Source organism: Carcharhinus amblyrhynchos, chromosome 6 (genome assembly GCF_965287045.1).
Source record: "Carcharhinus amblyrhynchos chromosome 6, sCarAmb.v2.hapA, whole genome shotgun sequence".
In the NCBI taxonomy this organism is placed as follows: domain Eukaryota; kingdom Metazoa; phylum Chordata; class Chondrichthyes; order Carcharhiniformes; family Carcharhinidae; genus Carcharhinus; species Carcharhinus amblyrhynchos.
In genome coordinates, this window is record NC_137329.1 from 84,279,665 (window position 1) to 84,301,778 (window position 22,114).

The window sequence follows — 22,114 nt, forward strand, 5'->3', positions numbered from 1 at the left end:
ATGACCCCTAGTTCTGGACTCCCACACCATTGAGAACATTCTTTTTGAATCTACCCTGCCTAACCCTGTTAGAATTTTAGAGTAAAAGTTTCCACAGCATTATGTGAAGAGTGTGGGAGTTGCTGCCTCCGGTATCCTGGTCAACGCTGAAACAGATTATCTGCTATTACTTCGGTTGAGTTTGTAGGTGCTTGCTGTGTGTGTTTTCTACATTACTAATATGACTACACTTCTAGGGTATTTCATTGAATAGAAGACAGTTTAAGATATTCTGAGATTATGAAAAGAGCTCCCCCTTCTTGCATCTCATTGTACCATTTAACATATTTCATGTTTATTTTCAACACACATTTTCTTTACTCCTTCCTTCAGCTTTTCCCATATTACAGAAGGTCATCACAATGCTAACCTTGGCACAGCCATCAGGTTTTTTGATTTGGCGATGGTATTGCAACCGGATGCCTTTCCTCCCTGTAATGCTCCCTAATTATCTGGGAACAGAGACATTCTTTTTCTTTTACTCATTTACTTCCATAAAAACTTAAATAAAAAGTCTGCAATTTAGTCTTATTTTTCAATTCGCTTAATTTAAATTTCTACTTTTCATCCATTTGTTCCAAACTCCCGGGATCTATTCCTGAATTCCTATTCACATGCTACCCCTTGGTGAGATCATCTACTCATGGAGCTGTATCTCTCCAAAGCCTCTTCCCTGGTTCCTTGTTATTGCACTGTGACATTCAGGCCAAGAATGTCTGTGTTGGGCACAGAAATCTGGGTTCAAATTGTGATGGTGTTAAGAAATGATTTTTCCACCCCCCCCCCTGTCATGTTTCCTCATTTGCATATCACTGAACATAAAATCTTCCAAGAAGCAGGTAGCATTTGAGAGCTTAAAAATATTTTAAAATGTTTTAAAAATATTGCATGAACAAAGTGTTTAGTATATTTGAGATTGGTAACCTGTCATGGTTTTATTAATTCATCTGAAAATGAGTTTATTACAAAATGAAATGTATAGTTCTCATGCAAGTAACCCAATGATTAAATGCCAGTTGCAATGAAGTACAATAAATTAGCTTCTTAGTAAATTCTACATTAAGATTCTCCATAAGACCCACCTCTTTAACCAAACTTTTAGTCACCTCATCTAATATTTGCTTATTTAGTTTGGTGTTCAGTTTTCTTTTGGAAGTTTTTCCACATTTAAAATATGCTATATAAATACAAATTGTCACTGTACGCAGTTGCTTGAACCCCTCAATCAAGCAATCCTACCTGGTACAGTCCCGAATTATTTTCCACTCTGATTTTGAATTGTACAAATTTTGTCTTGTCCACGCGTGTTATATCACATTACAACAGGAGATTATTGATGTCAACCTGAATGTTTGTTGGTTCAAATGCTGAATCTTTTCAAAATATGATGATATGCTTACTATAATTTTTTTTGTAAAGGTATATGGTTCATTAATTTGTGAAAATGTTTTTTACTATTCATAAACTTTTCCGCAGTTCATTGTTCTCCTGGTCACTATTACAACTCCACCACACACAGATGCATAAGATGTCCAGTTGCAACTTATCAGCCAGAGTTTGGCCAGAACTACTGCATTACCTGTCCTGGAAACACAACTACAGACTTTGATGGTTCCACGAATGTCACTCAATGCAAAAGTAAGTAATTGCCAATAGATTAAGGAAGAGCATTCTCTGAGTTGTATCTAATATATTGGTTCATGGATTGAAACAACATGATCTTGTAATAGTCTACAAAAGAGGACTGGAGGAAAATTCTCACAAGCGGCATGATGTTTATAGGATGAAAACCTCTGTTTGTTTTATATCTTAAATAAGAATCTTACCTCTGGCACACATACAGTTATGACAGCACTGTAACACATTGAATGGGATTTTACAGCCTTGCTCAGGCAAGACCGGAAATTGCCACCCGAAGTCAATGGAGATTTCCATTGTCAGACCCTTGCCTGCACTAATTCCATGGTGAGCGAGGTAGTAGAGTTCCAGCCATTGACTTTAGTAGAAAATAAACTTGGACATGACTAAGAGCAGGCTGCCTGATTACCTGTTTTGCTGAACTGCAGAAAACCAAATTCACTCCCCAGGCTTCAGTTCCACACAACAGAATATGTTCCGTGTGTTGTATTTCCTTATATCTTTCATATACAAACTCACCAATCACTCAGGTTACAGTAGTATGTCCACGTTGCTGGAGACCTTTTACTAGTATATTTTGCTTGATCAACTAACACAGTCTAATTACTGTGTCACATGAAAGATGACTTAATTTCCTGTTAACAATGTATACAAATTGTGGACAGAGCCACTTAAAGATGTACTCAAATAACCCACTTTTTTCTAAACTTAAAAATAAACAAAATAATAAGGATGCCATAATACACAATGGGCCAAATGGTCTCCTTCTGCACCATAACAATTTTGTGATGCTGTGAACACTACAGCATACTTTAGTGCTTTGTGAATTTATCACTTTGCAAGCTGACAAGTCTCTGATTCATAAAGGTGGTTTGTTAAAACAACCTGATCTGGTCTTGGTGAAACTTAGATCTCTAATTTTTATCACAATGCACTTGTTGCTTTCTTGCACAATGACAACACACTGACTGTTTTCGCACTGATCTTGCACAGTGCTATGTTCTGATCTCACCTTTGAACTATCCTTGAAACAAAAATTCACCAATCGCTCAAGTAAGACTGGTAAATTACGTTGTGAACTCAAGGCTTACAGTGATATTTACATGTTGCTGGAGAGCTCTTGCTATTATGTTTTGCTTGGTTAACTAACATTTCTACCACTGTCACTGTCACTGTCACTGACTCTCCAACTCATTTGTGTCCTGCATTATCCCCGTAACTGTGTGCGTTTACCATGACCAATCCATTTAACCCCGAACTTCTTTGGATTGTGGGAAGAAACTGGACCACCCAGAAGAAACCCACACAAAGACAGGGAGAACATGCAAAGTCCCAAGGCCAGAACTGAACCTGAGTCTCTGGCACTGTGAGGCAGTAGTGCTAACCACTGTCCCGCCCAAATGCCATCGTATTCTGTCTGATGATTATGGACATATTCTCTTAAAGACACATTACAGCACCATATCCTACATTTAATGGAAAAATACTGAGTGGGATTTTCTGACTTTTTTCAAAATGTTGTCTGAGGTGGAAAGGGCAGAGGGCAACATGCAGGCTGCCTTGCCAGCTTTTCCTGATATATGTTTAAACTGTTTGAGAGAAAAAAAATGGAAAGGGTGGTTCGCCCTATGTCATTCTGGTGGGATGGGCTCTGATTTTGGTTTCTAAAATATCGGGGTGCTCTTTCCGCTTAAAAAAGCTAAAAATTAAGAACAGGAACATTCGACCCCCTCCCTCCCTACCCAGCTATGGTACCCCATTCACAGACATGAAACTGCCCCCCACAGAACTCTCTCCCACTCTTCCCCACCATCTAGCACTTCAAGGTACTCGCCTGCATGCCCCCAGCAGGTTATGTTCACCATAAAACTGCTGTTGCAAACCGTGACAACTTGACTTACCACCTCAAAGCAGTTCGAAAGTAATAGTTGGGGATTTTCCACCCTGCTTTGGGCAGGCAGGAATGCAGAGGGGGTGGAGAATCAAGAAGGAAACCTAAAACAGCTTTTAAATTGGTGGGATTTCCCTGCTCAGTTATTCTCCACCCCGCTAGCCCCACCTCTCTCCACCAGTGATGTAATGGGGTTTCCGCCATGCCAGCAGAAGCAGAATCACCTTGGATTCTCCAGCCTGTTGCTAGGGCTACCAATCTCTACATTAAGTCCTGGTTGTAGGGTCAGGCTCGTGAACTGAATGGCGATGTTCTGCAAAGTAAACACCCAATCTGTATTTGGTTTCTCCAGTGTAGAGGAGATTGCATTGTGAGTAGTGAATACAGTATGCTAACCTGAAAGTGGTACTAGTAAATTACTGATACCACTGAATGGAGTGTTTATAGGCCGGTTAGTTTAACGTCTGTTGTGGGTAAAATGTTAGAATCAGTCATCAAGGAGGAAATAGCGAGGCATCTTGAGGGGAATTGCTTGATAGAGCAGACGCAGCATGGTTTCGTTAAGGGGAAGTCGTGTCTGACAAATTTATTGGAGTTCTATGAGGATGTGTCTAGGGCGGTGGATAGAGGGGAGCCGGTGGATGTGGTCTTTCTTGATTTTCAGAAGGCGTTTGACAAGGTACCTCACAAGAGGTTATTGCAGAAGGTCAAGGGACATGGAGTTGGGGGTAGGGTGTTAGCGTGGATAGAGGATTGGTTGTCAAATAGGAGGCAGAGAGTGGGGGTTAATGGGTGCTATTCGGATTGGCGGTTGGTGACTAGTGGAGTGCCCCAGGGGTCGGTGCTGGGGCCTCAGCTATTTACCATTTATATAGATGATCTGGAGGAGGGAACCGAGTGTATGGTGTTGAAATTTGCTGATGACACCAAGATTGGTGGAATGGCAAATTGCGCGGAGGGTGTGGAGAGTCTACAGAAGGATCTAGATAGGCTGGGCGAATGGGCCAGGAACTGGCAAATGGAATTTAGTGTTGGCAAGTGCGAGGTGGTCCACTTTGGTACGAATAATGGTAAGAAGGACTATTACTTACGTGGCGAAAAACTGCAGCAGGCGACGGTGCAGAGGGACCTTGGGGTCCTTGTGCATGAGTCGCAAAAACCCAGCCTGCAGGTGCAGCAGGTGGTCAGGAAGGCTAATGGGATGCTGGCCTTCATAGCGAGGGGGATTGAATATAAAAGTAGGGAGGTCTTGCTGCGGCTGTATAGGGCATTGGTGAGGCTGCAGCTGGAGTACTGTGTGCAGTTTTGGTTGCCGTACTTACGCAAGGATATTTTGGCATTGGAGGGATTGCAGAGGAGGTTTACTAGGCTGATACCGGAGTTGAGGGGGTTGAGCTATGAGGAGAGGCTGAATAAACTAGGCTTGTACTCGTTAGAGTTTAGAAGAATGAGGGGAGATCTCATTGAGACGTATAAGATGATGAAAGGGATGGATAGGATAGAGGTGGAGAGACTCTTCCCGCTCAGAAAGGACAGTAGGACTAGGGGGCACAGCCTCAAGATAAAGGAGGGGCGGTTTAGAATGGAGTTGAGGAGGAACTTCTTCACTCAAAGGGTGGTGAATCTCTGGAATTCTCTGCCCGTTGAAGTGGTGGAGGCTGCCTCGCTAAATATTTTTAAGACGCGGGTTGATGGGTTTTTGATAAGCAAGGGGATTAAGGGTTACGGGGAGAGGGCAGGAATGTGGAACTGAGCCACGACAGATCAGCCATGATCTTATTGAATGGCGGGGCAGGCTCGAAGGGCTAGATGGCCTACTCCTGCTCCTATTTCTTATGTTCTTATGTTTGGAACCATGGACAGTCAGAAGGGAAGATGTGAATATAAATTAGCTTATATTTTCAGGAAACATGTTTTTGTTAGTGTGGTAAAATATACTTTGCCATTGATAAATCATGAGGGTGCAGAGTGTGGCTTATATTAGTCAAAGAAAAAATAAATTGATCTTAACTTATTGTTGAGGGTTTTCCAATCAAATTGCATCTGCTGTGTTTGCATGGGAAGGTGCCGTGAGAGAGGTGGGAGGATGTTGTTGGGTGTGATTGGGTAAGTTGGTTGACTCCTAACAATTTTCAAAAAGTGACTAAAGTTCTACTCAACTGTTTGACACTCATTATTTCATTCACTGACTTTATTTTACATAGGAAAATAAATAGTTAATTTATTGTTTTTTAATACTTATATAAAGATCAGCAGTGTGGTGGCGATCTTGGAGATTATACAGGATTCATTGAATCTCCCAATTATCCTGGAGACTATCCTTCTAATGTGGAGTGTATCTGGAATATAAATCCACCACCAAAGAGAAGAATCCTCATTGTAGTACCAGAAATTTTCTTACCGATGGAAGATGAATGTGGAGATGTTTTAGTGATGAGAAAGAGTTGTAAGTAATCACATTTGTTGTTCTTAAAATTTTGTATCCAGTTGTATATTACTCTATGTTGTAACACTTATTGTGGTGATACTGTGCCTTTAAAACTATATTATATCAAATTTCTTGTAAAGTGCTGTTTTGCTGCAGGAATTGATTTGTTTAGGGAAACCTTTAAAGTGGTAGCTGGGAGCAAAAGATAAGTATTCATTTTAGATGTGGCGTGTTTGTTTCAGCAGAGCTAATGCATTTATGTTTACTTGGAGAGTATGTGTACGAAAGAGGGCATGTGTGAGAGGGAGAGTGTACCAGAGATCTGACATTTTGATTAAGTTGATTGACAGGGATAGCGTCATATGCTAAATGAGAGGAGCTAAGCTTACAGGAAAGAAATATTGTTTTCAGTTTCATTTTAAAAACAAGGGGAGTTGCTGCTTGGACTGCCAGAGAAAAGCAGCATCTCTCTTTCACTTTGTCTTTGGAAAGACCTGTCCGAGAGTGCTAGGGCTGCAAGTATGCCTGTGTTTTGCTAACTAATTTTAAAGAGGGAATTTAAGTCTATAAGAAGAATATTGCTTGAATTGGAACTCATAGTGATAAGTTAGCTTTAAGACTTGCATCTTGTCATGTTTAAGTATTGTTCAATTGTTAAAAATTAAGCTAATTCATTTGTTATAGTTAAATTGTGTTATTAAATAAAGTTTGTTTTGATAAAAGCTTTCCAGTTTGTCAGTAGAATCGCACCTAGAGTGAAACATCCTTTCCTCACACTAATGCCAAAATAGAAAATCATTGGGGTCTTGTCTGGCTTCACAATATACCTTGGGGTTTCTGATCTGGTACCCCTACATTGTGTTATTTATGGATATTTTGATACATATGTTGGCCAAAGCAATTCACTTTGTTATCCCTCTCCTTTCACATTCTGGCTTCCTTCTGTTTGCCTTGGCTTTGTTCTTTTCATTCCCAGTTTCTGCACCAATTTGTGTTGGTGTATTCTTCATTTCTTTAGTGTCCATTTTCCTTTCTTCCACTAAAATTGTTGCAAGCCAGTGAAGAAATGAAAAGCAATTCATCATCTTAATAGTGAAAAAGAAATAAATTGAGAGTTTTCCCTCCGAATATTACTGTGAACAGCTTACAATTGTGAACAGCTTACAATTGTGAACAGTTTATAATTGTGAACAGTTTATAATTCCCACCACATGTAGAGCCTGTTTTTCAGGATAGGTGCATACCCTGAAATAAATTTAACTGATGTTTGCCATTATTGTCAGAACACCTGTACTCTTGCATCAACATCAATATTCTTCTCCAAAAGCAATACAAAAATGTCTATGAGTGATAAATATTTTTTGGAAATGAATACAGAAAGCACTAGAAATATTCAGCAGATCAGGTAGCATCTGTGGAGACAGAAACAAAGCTGTTCTGATGAACGATCATTAATCTGAAACATGGGCCAGGATGCTACGACCCTGCCATGACGTCATCAGTGGAACACAATACTCCATCAGGCAGGAGGAACCATAAAATTCTGATCATTTAGCCTGTTTCTTTCTCCATAGAGGATCTCTGACCTGGTCGTTATTTCCAGTATTTTCTGTTTCTACTCAATATTCTACTCGTTGCTATCCTCTGATCTACAACATCCATTATATCTTCAACTTAGCATCATGTTTACCATCTTCAATACTGTACAAGTTTTGAATTTCAAAACATTTAAGTTGCCAGAAGGTTCTAACCTTACTCTTCAGTATAAATAAAGCTAGACTATAATTTATATCAGAAGTCTTTTACACCTAACGTTGTTTAATTTAGGTGACTAATTGGTAGGCATGGTTCTGGTTGTATGCATTACCGTTGTTAACATCTTGCATCCCTACTCTGTTACCAAAGTAAAAATTTTAAATGTTAATCACAAGTTTAAAATTCCTTGTGTGATTTCAAACACAGAAGGCAATATCACAAATATTGACAAAGCTTGTAAAGTCAGATTTATTGCAGAAAAATAATTTTTTCCAAAACATTAAGACAAGATAAGACAAACTTTAAATGAGAAAATGTTTTCTTAATTTCATCCTTTCCATAACCCAGCATATATTCATGGTATCAATTCTGATCAGCAAAGTTCACCTATGAAAGCTCAATTCACTTGTCCATCCCTGTGTATTACCTTATTTTAAATGAATCAAAACATGAATGTGTAAAAATAGCTAAATACTCATAAGTGAATTTTACTGACCACAATTTCCAGTCTTAGATTTCCAATTATGGTTGAACATTTACTGCCCCTTCAAAGATTTCTGTGGTTTAGACTATATTAGTTTACAAAGATTAGTATGGATATGGAATAATTTCAATTGATAGACAATCACCAACTGGAAGTGCATAATTTAATGATTTGTCTCCTTAGTGCATGCCTGCCAAGTGGAATTCTGACACTCAAAGTTATGATATGCTTGAAAGAAAATAAATATATGCACTGAAAATAATAATGGTTTTAGGAAGCTTGAATTTTATACTATATCGTTCACTATGTAATTTGCAGCATCACCAACATCTATCACAACATATGAAACATGCCAGACCTATGAGCGACCAATAGCTTTTACCTCAAGATCTCGGAAACTATGGATTCAGTTCAAAGCTAATGAGGGAAACAGTGCCAAAGGATTTCAAGTTCCATATGTAACATATGATGGTAAGGAAACATGGGTCTACTTTTTAAAAATTCTTTAATGAGATGTGTACATTGCTGTTAAGGCCACCATTTCCATCCTCAACCCTAACTCCTTTAAACTGAGTAGCTAGCAAGGACATTTCAGACAGCAGGTAAAAGTCAACCACATTGCTATGAACCCGAAATCACATGTAAGTCAGAGTAAGTAAGGATGGCAGATTTCCTTCCTTAAAGGACATTAGTGAATCAGATGGGTTTTTACAACAATCAATGAAAGTTTTGTGGTCACCATTACTGAGATTAGCCTTCTATTCCAGACTTTGTTATTAATTGAATCCAAATTTCACTAGCTGTCATGGTGGGATTTGAATCCAAATCCCCAGAGCCTTAGCCTTGAGATTCCTAACATTCAGGTACTGCTGAGAAAGAGGATTAGAAGTAAGATGAGAGAAGATGCTATCAGTGGGGAATATGTATTGGCAAAAGTGTTTTGACTTACCACAGAAGCTCTTCCTAGACTTTGTGGCAATTTTTGGTCTTGTACACTGGCTGTCTCACCACCTTTCTCACTGTAAATGCCCCTAATCTCCAACAGTTTTGCCTTTCTGGCCTTTACTACTGTTAAAAGTATTCCACAGCTATAACCAGAAATGTGGGGATCCTTATAGTTGCTGAATCTCTGAGGCTAATGCTCCTTCTGTCTCCCTCCCTCTCTGTCAAAAAACTTAGGTCCCTTTGACCACCCCTCCCTCACAGTGGTGGTATATCTGATCCAAAGCCACAATCTGTCCTAGGTGAACTTACCAGCAGTTTAGCAATGTGGTTATGTGTGGGCTGTAGTCCTACCTGACAGTAAACCACCAATTGGAGAACAAAATCTAGCTCTGTGTCAAAAATTGGCAGCATGAGGGGAATGAGTTGTGCTGGGAGTTAGACACATTGCTACCTGCTTTGAAATCCAGCCCAGGATAATGGGATAAGTGATACTCTGTCTGCTGGCTATAAGTTAAAATGATTGTGTCAGTCTCTAACCTGCTCCCAACAGTGAAATATATTTATAGCAAATAAATAATATGATGGCTAATGGGCACTAGTATTCCGATTGGTATATACTATTAAAAAAATGTTGTATCGTGAGGTGCTGTTTTCATTTTGGTTATGAAGCAGGGAGCTGGGATAGAGTAGAGGACTTCAGCCTCGTCTCTTTCTCATGTGCCTGCAACAGAAAGTGAAAAAGGCAAACAGACATATAAAGGAGGAAAGAAAAACGAGCATCAGAGATTGCAGGGAATTGAAATGCCTTTTGTTTCTTTTAAAAACTACAATTAAGTTCAATCCTTGTTTCTGGCATTGCTAACTAGAAATTCAATGCAGTCATTTTTTGAGGTTGAGCGCTCAAAAAAATGAGATGGAAAGGCACTTCTGATATTTTCTATAATCAGTAGTGATTGGTGCTTGGAGACAGGTGTTAGTACATGCTCAGAAAGGAAAATACTTAGAAGTTTTAAATTCCCAAGGTATGTCCTTGCCTTTAGATGGAGCATGGAACTGCTTAGAATGACAGAGCTATTGTAGTAGAGAACTGTCAGGAAATTCCCATGAATGAACTGAATTGATATCAGATTTTAGCAATTCTAAAACGCTTGAATATTTGACATAGGCTGAGAACTGAAAGCAGTTAATGACATACAAAGAGTTGCCCAGTTTTAATAGTATTAAATACAAGAAGGGTGGTGTTTTCCCATCAGGTGCTAAATCCCATGGTGGGGACAGGAATGTGGAGTGTTACCCACTGTGGAAACTGGCAGAAAAATCACACCATCACAGGAATTCTATCGCCCCACCTGACACGAAATTGGAGAGGGCAAGGGACAGACAATAGAAATGTCAGTTGCCCTTGGTTAGGATTTTCTGGTCTTTGGTTGAGCGAGGCCACAAAATCCTGCCCAATAGTTATGCAATCAGGTGTTTTATGCCATATTTCATGACGAGGTAGACCTGTGGCACGTAATCATGATGTGGAGATGCCGGCGTTGGACTGGGGTAAACACAGTAAGAAGTCTCACAACACCAGGTTAAAGTCCAACAGGTTTATTTGGTAGCAAAAGCTACTAGCTTTTGGAGCACTCCTGATGAAGGAGCAGCACTCCAAAAGCTAGTGGCTTTTGCTACCAAACAAACCTGTTGAACTTTAACTTGGTGTTGAGAATTCTTACGGCGCGTAGTCTGCCATTGATCTGGGCATCATATTGAAAATGAGTCCAACATCACTGACTCACTATTGAAGAAAGAAAATAGAGTTTCTGAAAATAAAGATGAATGTCTGGGAGCACTCTGACACTGGAACAGGCTTTTTGAGAAAGCAATTAGAACTCCAGGAACATTCTGAAGTTGGAAGATGAACCTCCTCAATGACTCTGAATCTGGAAGATCCGCCCGTAGATGTTTCCTCACCTACTGCTGTGGTGTGCCAGGATTCAGGATTGCTGGCAGCCCCAGGTAAGTCAATTCAGGTAAGTCCCACAGTTTGCATGCCATGTTGTTCCAGATGTGTTTTGCGCCAGTGTGTTTTCCTGCTGATGTAGCAGAGAATTGGGCATTAATAGAAGATCTTAGTCAGGCCTTCATCAGCGTTAGTGGGAACCCAATCAGTTTCATGCCAATCTCTAGTGGGTTTTCTGATCTGCCAGGACAAACACCAGGGAAGTATACTGCAGGAAATTCACACCACAATAAAACCAATTTCTGGACCTGCTATTGAATTCTCCCTGCCCACCACTGAACCTCCCAACAGAGGCATGGGAGAATTCCACCCATAGCTTGATAGAGGAGGCAGTGGAGCAGTGATATTGTTGCTGGACCTGTTACCCAAGATCCAGGGCAATGGTCTGGGAATCTGGATTTGAATTGCACTTTGGCAGATAGTGAAATTTGTATTCAACAAAAATCTGGAATTAAAAGCCTCATGATGACCATGAACCAATTGTCATAAAAACTCATCTGGGTTTGCTAATGGCCTTTTGGGAAGGATATCTGCCTTACTTAATGGCCTACATGTAACTCCAGATGCACAACAATGTGGTTGACTCTTAAATGCCTTCTGAAATGGTTTAGCCAGTCCCTCAGTTCAGTCAGGGATGAGCAGCAAATGCTGGCAGGGATGCCCATGTCACATGTATGAATGAAAAACCAAACAAGCTAGAAGGTAACTATGTTCACATGACTAGTGCCTACTGTGATTATTTTAACCTTCAGAGCAGTTTATACCTCCCATAAGATTGTTATTGTCTAACTTGTGATGGGCAGAGAATGAAGGCTAGTGGAGTTTATCTGATATCTTGCTAAGCCATGCAGACCAATATGATCCTACAAAGCAATGTTGAATATAAGCCTGTGAATTAAAGATATTACCAATGCAATGTTATGGTTCTTTTAAAAATTAGAAAAATGTATTTTTAAATTATCTATGTTTGCAAAAATGTAGTGAAAAACATTCACCCAAATTATTTACTTATTAGTGTCACACGTGAAGTAGGTGTTGCTATTTAATTACTTTTTTTCTTCTTTGACTAGAGGACTACCAGCAATTAATAGAAGACATTGTCAGAGATGGGCGTTTGTATGCTTCGGAGAATCACCAAGAAATTCTTAAAGTAAGCTTGCTGTTAAGAAGAAGAATTGTTCTAGAAGAGTACTGTGGAAATTTAAGTTACCAATTCTAACAAGAAATGTTTTTCTTAATTGTGTCTTTTTTCAATATAGGACAAGAAATTGATTAAAGCACTCTTTGATGTATTGGCTCACCCTCAAAATTACTTCAAGTATACAGCACAAGAATCAAAAGAAATGTTTCCCAGATCATTTATAAAGTTGCTGCGGTCTAAAGTGTCCAGATTCTTGAGGCCGTATAAATAATTTTGCTGCTGGAGATGTTTAACATGTTGTTCTATTGTATTCTGAATAAAGAGGCAACCCTTCCTTCAACACTGGTGTCACACTTTCTCCTCAAAAGTTCTGTTTAATAGTCTTCGATTTTTACTTTAAATATTTTTTCCATTCTTCCTTGGTGAAGAACCTATTCTAAAATGATATAATGTTGTACAAGCAGTTATCCTGCTCACAGTCGATAATATTCCTCTGGAAGCAGAAAGAATTTAGGAAGCCATGCGAGCATTCAGCCTTGGCTATGAATCTGTGCGCCGTGAATGCTTTCTGTCTTTTGTTATATGTTCAAAGAACAGTTGATTCTAACAGAAAATGATCGCTATTAGAAAAATTTTCATTTTCAATCTCTTCTACAGGAAAGAAGGTTAGATCCCGTAGAACAAAAATATTCTATCAGTATGTTGGAAAATAGCAAAAATTGGCAACTACCTGCAAAAGTATCAAAATGATGCAATAGAAATAAATAAAAAAGATGTAACTAATATTTGGAATTTTAATTGCACTTGAACTTTGTATTTGGAACAATTTAGAAAAAAAGATCTAAATTGTATTCTTCTTAGGTCTATGTCTTACCTAAAAAATACTCTTTCAATTGTATAAACTCGTAACTGTTCTTCAGAGATGAATCAGAATCGGAACAACTATTCTAATTTCCTGTACTGCATGATCAGAGAAGAGAATATATAATCTTTCTTGCCTCTGATGCAGGTACACAAACTTTATTCTTCATATATATATATTATATATATATTGTATACATATAATATATATATAAAGTTTTTCTTTAAAAGAAAAGAACATTTTCCAAAATTGACACAGAATTTTAATGTTTACTTTTTATCATTTCTTGGGTGGAGGAGGAAGAAAAATGATTCCCCATATATTTTCTGATAACAGAAGAATGTTGCGCTTAAATGATCGGTAATCTTTCCCCCTCGTAAAGGAAATCAGTGTAGACATTCTCAGCTCTTTTTGGTACAGCCATATTGGTTGTTTTTAGCGGAATAGATGAAGAGGTGGTGATAATTGGATACACACTGTTTCTTTTTCTTAAAAAAAAGCAATGCATTCTCTTGTGTATTTATGCTACTGATTTAGTGCTGTAACAGTAGCAAAGCTACTGGCTGATATAGTAACTGGAATAGGCAGGTGTTCCTGTTAATCTGAAGTTTCATTGTCTGTACAGAACTGGAAGTATTTTACAGATTCTTTTTTTTTTCTCCCATTCTTAGGTTACTGGGTCTGATCGATACTTTACCTAAGCTAAAAAAAATGTAGATGCTGCTTTATAAGCATTATTACCAATATGTAAATTATGTACAAATGTTGGCAATGTTTTCCATATGAAATTAAGTTAATATTTACTACGGTAGATAGAAAAAAAAGTTAAAATACAATTGTATAAACTGCAATAAGATTTTGTTACTTTATATAAATGGTTCTGGTCATAGACTTACAGTAAGGGATCCATACATTTGTGTTAATACTACCAGTTTTATCATTGTAAACCATTGTAAATGTAACTTATAGCTCCACTCATTTTACTTTAACTACTTGGTCGCTCTGTATTTAGTTTTCTTTTCTGTTAGCCCTCTAAAGGAGGCATATAAAGGATTTTTGTTTGTTTAATCATCTTCATAATAAACCACAAAGATTACTTTAAAAAAAATTGTGTTCTTCTTAAAAATTGCTGGACCAGTGGACGGAATGTACACCCAGGCCCAGATTTTAATCCACGTGTCTAGTGACAGTGTTGGGGCAATTCCATCTCCATGAACCCGACTTCAAAAAATGTCAAACGACAGCATTCGGTCTGGGGTTAGCAGGCTATTTTAGGGATCTGGGTGGATGTTCCAAAAGTAGTAAGGGGCTAGAGGCAAGCCCAGTGGGGCTGAGTGACTTAGGTGCAGGTAAAAAGTTGGCCTTCAGAAAGAACTTTGGAGAGGTTGGTTGTCCATGGTGAAGCTTGTGCCTTTGAGGAGACATCATTGACTTGTCAGGTGAGTGGAAATTCTGTAAATGTGGTCCCAGAATGCATTGCCTTTCTCTAGGGAAAAAATGTAATTGTTGCTGTCTATTCAGTGTACTGTGCTGAAGCAATGAAAGATACGTGGTGGATTCATAAGACACAGCCATGGAGATAGCATTGTCTTTCTACCATGAGCTGGTACAAATATTATGTAGTTTGTTGCCAAGACTTAAGTGGATGAATGATGGACAATTTCATGGTTATTATCCCATCCACTTGTCCTCTTGCCACCTATCTATCAGGATGCACCCACACAGTTGGCCCTTGATCAGGTACCTCACAGCTGTACACTGTCAAGGCATTAAAGTGTGAAAATGAAGAGCTGGTCACGGAGCACAGCATGCTATCTTGGCGTCATAGCGGCAACATGCTTGGCACCACGCATTTGTGCAGAGCCATTTCCCCCACCATACCTTAACAGGAATCATTGATGATGTGGGCAAAATGGTTAGTGTATGCAAGCACACAAAAATTGATGAGGACATAGTAATCTAAATGCTCAAGACATTTTTCACCTTATTTTTTATTGGTAGAATGTCACACAGAAGATGCGGACGAAGGGATCGGTCCAGGTATGCCACAATTTTCTGACCAGTGCCTTCATGTTTTGGTGGAAGAGCTCCAGGTGAGGAGACCAGTTCTCTATCCTGCTGACCACCATAACGCCTCTGTAGCAATCAAGGTCTGATTTGAAATATTTTTTGCTGCTGCAAGTTCTGATTTCAAATGATTTATTACAGTATATGACATAAAAGCAAAAGCAGGGTTTAAAGAAAAACCAGGCTGTTGCTTAGCAACCAGGGGTCACTCTGGAACAGATAGACTTTTGAGTTAGTTGTAAGCTGGTGCCAGAAGAAGCTGTTCGGGAGACAAGGCAACTGCAGAGAGTGATTTCCCAAAAAAGAGTGGGGAACAAAAGAATGTCTCAGGAAGGCAGTTTAGTTAAAGGCACAAAGAACTAGAAGTTGAACAAAATCCTGTTCAGAAGTTTTTCAAGTAAAAAGCAGGGTAAGTGATCTGAATTCAAGAGACGGTTGCAAAAACCAGTTTTAAAGTTGACTAGGTGAGAAGCCAAAATTTGAATTAAATCAAAGATTTGTTGACACTTTCATTCTGTCTGTAAAGCAGTAGCATTCTGTTAGCGTGGTTGGATACTTGAGAGATAGCACAGAAACATGAATGCATGTGGCAATCCAACATGATGGAATACTGAAAGGAGGTTGAAAACTTGAATGTGGCTCCTTGGCAAAGGCATCCAAGAAAAAGCTTTGTTTGGGGGAAGATTCCAAGTGTGTTTTTTGAGAGTGGAGTTTGGAAACCCTGAAATCGAAATCAGAGTTTCAGCTGGTTCACAATGTATCAAGCATTTGGGAGGATTTGATGAGAAATCCACAGAAGTTGTTTTGGGAAACAGCTGTCCTTTGGTTTCAAAATGTGGTGTGTCTAACCACATTTCACCTATCGGTTTACATGGAGTGTACCCACTGAAAACATTAGAGTATAAGACAGATTTTGTAACTTGAATTATCCTTACAATTCTGTATCTATATATTAGATATCTGTAAACTTATAGCTGGGGTGAAAGAGCATCGTATTATAGTTAATATTTTCTGGTAAATAAATGTCTTATTCTTCTGTTAAAAGTCTTGTGATTCCGTTCATCCATGTCTCCAAACAAAAAATAGTTAGGATCCATTGAGCCAGGGTCCACTCCGGGATCTGACTACCCAGTGGTAACATCAACTGGCATCATAGCAATGTTACTGGGAAATTTCCCCAAGAAATAACCTTAACATACATGGGTGTTGGTGTGATAGTTATATCTTTAATAAATACATTCTCATTTACATGGCTGACTAAATCAATGCAGTCAATTATCCCATGAATGTCTGATTAATTTTTGGTCAATAGCACAGGGTCCAACAAACAAAAAGGTGGGAGTTCTTAAAATATAATTTCCAAACTTTGAAAAGTGAGAAAATACAATATAAACTGGAATGGTACAGGATGGACACAATCAGCCACAATGTTGACAGTCTACGAATGCATCAGAAAGCAGTTACCACTGCAAATGCAAGATTTTAAAATAGAGAAAACTGGGTGTAAACAGTTATCAGAGGAAAGCACGCAGAAACTCATTGTATGAGATCATTCCTTGTAGCTGCTTGTCATAATAAGAAGACAGGTAGTAAAATTCCTCCTCAGTTATGTTGATGCCATATTGCCGCAGGACCTACACAAGAAAGGTTAAAAAATTGAGAACTCTGATTGAACATCTATGGAAACTACATTAATAATTGACAGATTAAAGCATCTGAAAATACTTTTGTCCATTTTTCAGATGTTAAGCTACTTTAAGGCATCTTTATTAAAATTAACACCACTAAGTCTTACTGCACATTAGGTTTCAGTTCATTTGCTAAATAGTAATCACAAACAATAATAGGAAACTGACAGGTTGTGTTTTACTGGGAAGTATATCACCCCATTTACAGTGAGCTATATCTACCAAGGTAAAACATTGTTGGGCCTTCTTTTATGAAACTACATTTGGCTGTTTGTATATGTCATGAGCAAAAAGAAGCAGAGAGTTGCAAGCATTTCCTGGAAAATGGAGAAGTGATGAATGGAAAAGTAAAGACAAATTAACAGGAAAATAAGTTTTGAATAAAGCAATTATTGTATTTTTGGTTTTGTCTTTCCAATACTACAACACCATGACAAAAACACCTGTCATGGAAAGATAAAAAACAAGATTATCAGCCTATATTCAGGAATGTCAAAACAAAACAATCAACTATTCTGTTGAAATAAACTTCCAGCCTCACTATTCTCAACAGAATCCAGTCTTATTTTTAAAATCAGAACACAAACCTGTCTAAATTGAAAAAGTGAGATGTATCCACTCCCAATCTCATCATAGGCTTTGAAAGTCCGCCGTAGTAGCTTCCAACATTTTATTAAACATGGCTGGATCCGCATCATTAAGTTAGTAAATATCTCATGTTCTGTTCCAGGATCCATCTGAAAGAGAGAATCTCCTTTAACCAATTTGAAATGAGCCTCTGTGATAGGGCCCCACAGGAATAAAACTATTTGAAAAAGGTGGTATAGAGAATAGAGCAAAAAGATCTACAAGTTAGGTGGATTGGCCATGCTAAGTTGCCCTTTAGTGTCCAAAGATGTGTAAGTTAGGTGGACCAGTCATGTTAAAAGCAGGGGGGGTTATGGCAATAAGGCAGAAGGGAGAGCCTTGGTGGGATGCTGGTTTGGCGAATCGGTGCAGACTTGTTGGCCTGAATGGCCTCTTTCTGCACTGTAAAGATTCTACGGTTCTAAATAGCTAGGTCACATCAGAGGAGAAAACATGCAGTTCCATAATGGTAACAACTTTCCTCTTGCTTCACAAGCTGCTAATGTGATCAGCTCTCTTAGCTAAATAGAGCCTAGCAGCTGGTCACTTGCCCACTCAACGTCAAAACATCCAAATCCAAAGGTAAAGTTGAGACGAAAGAGGAAAAGAAATAAAATGGCTAGAATTATGATAGAAGACTAAGGAGTGTGAAAGAGGGGCAGAAAGTAATTATTTCACAGGCAAAAGTCTACTTCATTTCTCAGTTACAATTTGTGCAGTCCTGCACTTGTAATGAAAAAAGGTCAATGAGAAGATTTTACTCAGCATAAATGGAACAAAAAGCTGAAAAATGGAACTGCATCACTGTGCCATTGCAGCAATATACATTTTTATTCTATAGCATTTTCTTAACACATTGCAATCAATGATGATTTATATCATCTTGATCATTATGTCAAAATTATTTGTTATAGCCTTGTGCATGCTTTATTCTTTGGCCTCAGTGTACGTTTTGTCAGCTGTACTTTTGGTATAAAATGCTAGAAAAGGTATTCCAGTAAGATACAGCCCACCAGAATGTGACACATTTACTCCTGTGAAAAAAAAATCATTCAATCAGTATATTAAGAAGCTAGAAGGGTTCACTGGTTAGTTGGGCACAGACCTGGTTATGGTTGGCACCAAGAACAGGGACAGATAATTTAGATGGTCACAGCCACCAGAGAAGACCAGATAGAAAATGTAGGATTAGCACCTCACTTTTTATTGTAGACTGACGAGCTACTCGTTGGCTGAGGGGTCAATCAAAAGGGGACATAGTTTTAGGGTAAGGGGCAGGAGATTCAAAGGGAATTTGAGAAAAACTTTTTCACAGAGAGTTGTGGGAATCTGGAACGCACTGCCGAAAGCCTTACAATCTTTAAAAAATATTTGGTTGAGCACTTGAAATATCATCATATTCAAGGATATAAGAACAGGAAAATGGGATTAGTGCGCCTTTCGTGGCAAATATTGTCAGTGCAGACACGATAGGCTAAAGGGCATTTTCTACACTCTATGACAATGACTATGGCTCTGGCTCTATCAGTGAAAGAATCATGGGGCATCAGTTTAATGTTAGACTGTAGAATATTATTTCCAACTATGAACTGCTGGGTTGCATCTCAGACTCTTAATATGGGATTCAAGGTCACAATCTTTTGAATCAGAAATGATCAGCTGAATCAAGACAATGTAAAAAATGGTCATATGATCACAATAATAGAGCCAGAAAATAAATAAACGAAACACCATTCCTTTATATTTTTGTTCAAATCAAAAATACTCCATGACTCATTCCTCTGTTAGTACATAGGTATCTCTGGTTTAAATTAAAGAAAAATTCTGGTATTCATGGACATTCCTTACTTCATGTAGGCATAATCAATATACAGTAATTTTTTTATAATTTTGGGTAGGAAACATTCAGCCATTTGCTCCCAGTTTCCACTAACAATCCACCTCTTCTAATGAGCCAGTTAGAAATGTTCAGTAAATGTGTGGGTGCAAGGGAGACACAGAATACCAGTCTTAAGAAAAATTAACTTCTACATTTATTTGGGTAAAACAAGGGCCCCAAAATTTAGCCAATCGTTGTTTTTATCGTATTGTAGCAGATTCAAAAAACTAACCAGCCTTAAAACAACCAAGAAAGAAAAGTAGACTTTTCCCAGCGTAGAGATAAAACAGATAATTATTTAGAAATTTGTTTTATTGTTCGTTGTACGCACTGGGATCTTTGGATGTGGGATTTTCATTCTCTGCAGTGAGTTCATGTCTAATGGCCTCAGTGACAGAACAAGACGCTGAAGAAATTCATTGTATGAAAAACGCCCGGTATTCTTGCTGTCATATTTCTTTGCCAGCTGTTGGAACTCTTCTGGTTTTATTATTATGCAAAGCTTTTTCATTATATCTGAAAAGTTAGAATTTTGAAGAGAAGCAGCCAAAAGCTTACATATTTCACAAACATATATACTGAGTGCAAACATACTTTTCTGTCAGTTTAACTTCCTGAGTTAATAAGTTGAATGAAATTAGCATAAACGTCATGTGAATGCAATACTGGCTACATTCAAGAATGTTTAATATGCTTCAGGGTAAAGAAAATTCAGAAATGTTTAATTGATTCTAACCACAAAAAAGATCCTAAATGCAATCGAGTAAATAATTTAAATACAGTCCCATAAATATAATGCCAATCTAGAAAATTCTAACTAGCTGACATATCCCAGAAAATCTGACAACAGAAGGTCAGGCCTATGGTATGAAGTTACAGTGAAGGGCAGGGTGTCATCATGATGTAACCTGTAGAGACATTGCAGATATTGTGGATTCATGTTCATACTCTCTGGGTGAAATTTTCTGCTGTGTGTTTTCTTGCGGCAGAGACAGCATGCCATTAGCTGTCAGCAGGATCTTCTAGTCCTGCCAACATCAATAGCATTTGGTATTGCTGGCCGGCGACACTGCCAGGGTGTCTGCCATCGGCAAGACCGGAAGATCATGCCAGCAGGGCCAGAAAATTCAGCTCTGTTACTAAAACATCAGTTTGAGTATGTCACCCTCTCCACTCCACTGGCCGAACACCAACCATTGCACTATTTCACCCCTAATGCTCATCTTCTCCCTGTCCCCGAATTCATGCAGCCATTCATCTTCTTTCCTCGTTTATTTGTGCTACCAGTCTATATCCTCCCCTCTGGTTCATTTCAAGCTGATGATATCCATCCTCACTCTTCACATTATGCTAGTGCTGGTCTTAACTCTCTCCCAGTTCTGTTATTCATTAGCATCACTTCTAGTTTCTACTTTTTCCTGGTTCTACCCTGGGGATTGATTGCCATTGCACATTCCAGTCAGCAGTCAACCTCTTGGAGGAGAGAGTACCACTGGAGGAGATAGCATCTGGTTTTGCACACAGATGTGGACATGAATGTATATCGCTCTGAAATCACTATCCGGGCTGTTGTCATGTGTGTGTGAACATATGAAAAAGATCTAACATTTTCTATCCATTAGCCAAAGATATGTAGGTATTAAAACAAAGATTTCTGGTAAAGCCACATTTTTAAGATTTTTTCTCGGGATGTATGTGAAACCAACAAGACCAGCATTTATTGCCCATCCCTAACTACCCCAATTTTGCAAACAAAACTGATGTGAGTATGGTTTGGTTCACTAAAAGGTGGACCAATACGTAATTGCCTATATTTAGTTTAGAAAGCTGTACAGTTTTGTTGGCTTAGAGAAAATCTACTTCTGAGCAAATACAATACCTTCTCGTCATGCCAGTCAATAGGTGGGGTGAGCCAGTAAGATTACAAGAGAGCCGAAAGATCAGGTTCGCAACCAATTTCACACCAGCACTGGATAACCATGACGATCAGCCTCGTGCTCTTTTCAGGTGCAAGGCTGATTATGATATGTAAATATATTTTGAATTTCATTTTAATAGAATGAGTGAGCCCTGGGATGCAATCATTTGGGCTCACTTGCCTTAGCAGCATTGTCGGTCAAGGTCTTCACCGGTGAGGGACACATATGGTCTCCATCAATGGGACCTTTCGTGATCGCTTTGCCAGTATGATCGGAGGCCATTGAGGCCACCCTGAGAGGGTAGGCGTGGGATGTAGCCCTTGGGCAGTGCCAGCCTGGCACTGCCAATCTGGCATGCTAGCCTGGAACTCTGGCACTGCCTACTGGGCATCCTGGCACTGCCAGTCTGACATACTGGCAGTACCCACTGGGCACCTGACAGTGCAGCTTGAGGGAGCGGGGCCTGAAAGGGACAGGGTGATGCTGCACATGATGCAACTGGGATTGGCGGAGTGGAGAGAGGGTGTTCGGCAGGACCATGCTGGGGAAGGGGGTCAATGAGTCGTGTTGGGGGGTGGGGGGGAAAGAAATTGACCACAGTGCCCCATGATAGTGGGGGACGGGGCAACTGGCTGCAGAGGCCAGTGGTAGTTTGGTGAAGGTACCTGACAGATCTCTGAGTTCAATGGTGCCCTCTACTGCAATCTGCTAGCTTTTGGGTGATCTCAGGCTCTTCTCCCTCC

General features: G+C 39.1%; 2 protein-coding genes across 6 annotated transcripts in view; one reads left to right on the forward strand and one right to left on the reverse strand.

Annotated features, from left to right (window-relative positions):
* The window catches only part of scube1 (signal peptide, CUB domain, EGF-like 1), a 276,868-nt gene extending 262,594 nt beyond the window's left edge, over positions 1-14,274 (forward strand). For all 5 annotated transcript variants that reach the window (XM_080190824.1, XM_080190822.1, XM_080190823.1 and 2 more), the window contains 5 exons: positions 1,516-1,677; positions 5,817-6,014; positions 8,554-8,706; positions 12,259-12,338; positions 12,448-14,274. In XM_080190824.1, coding sequence (XP_080046950.1) covers positions 1,516-1,677; positions 5,817-6,014; positions 8,554-8,706; positions 12,259-12,338; positions 12,448-12,600 — 746 coding nt within the window. In that variant the 3' untranslated portion in view covers positions 12,601-14,274. The remainder of the gene's footprint in view (positions 1-1,515; positions 1,678-5,816; positions 6,015-8,553; positions 8,707-12,258; positions 12,339-12,447) is intronic.
* A 2,260-nt stretch (positions 14,275-16,534) lies between these two features.
* Positions 16,535-22,114, reverse strand: part of efcab6 (EF-hand calcium binding domain 6) — a 94,292-nt gene continuing 88,712 nt past the window's right edge. Inside the window, exons 28-30 of the mRNA XM_080190828.1 lie at positions 19,784-19,968; positions 17,534-17,683; positions 16,535-16,892 (exon numbers count right to left, since the gene is read on the reverse strand). Coding sequence (XP_080046954.1) covers positions 16,773-16,892; positions 17,534-17,683; positions 19,784-19,968 — 455 coding nt within the window. The 3' untranslated portion in view covers positions 16,535-16,772. The remainder of the gene's footprint in view (positions 16,893-17,533; positions 17,684-19,783; positions 19,969-22,114) is intronic.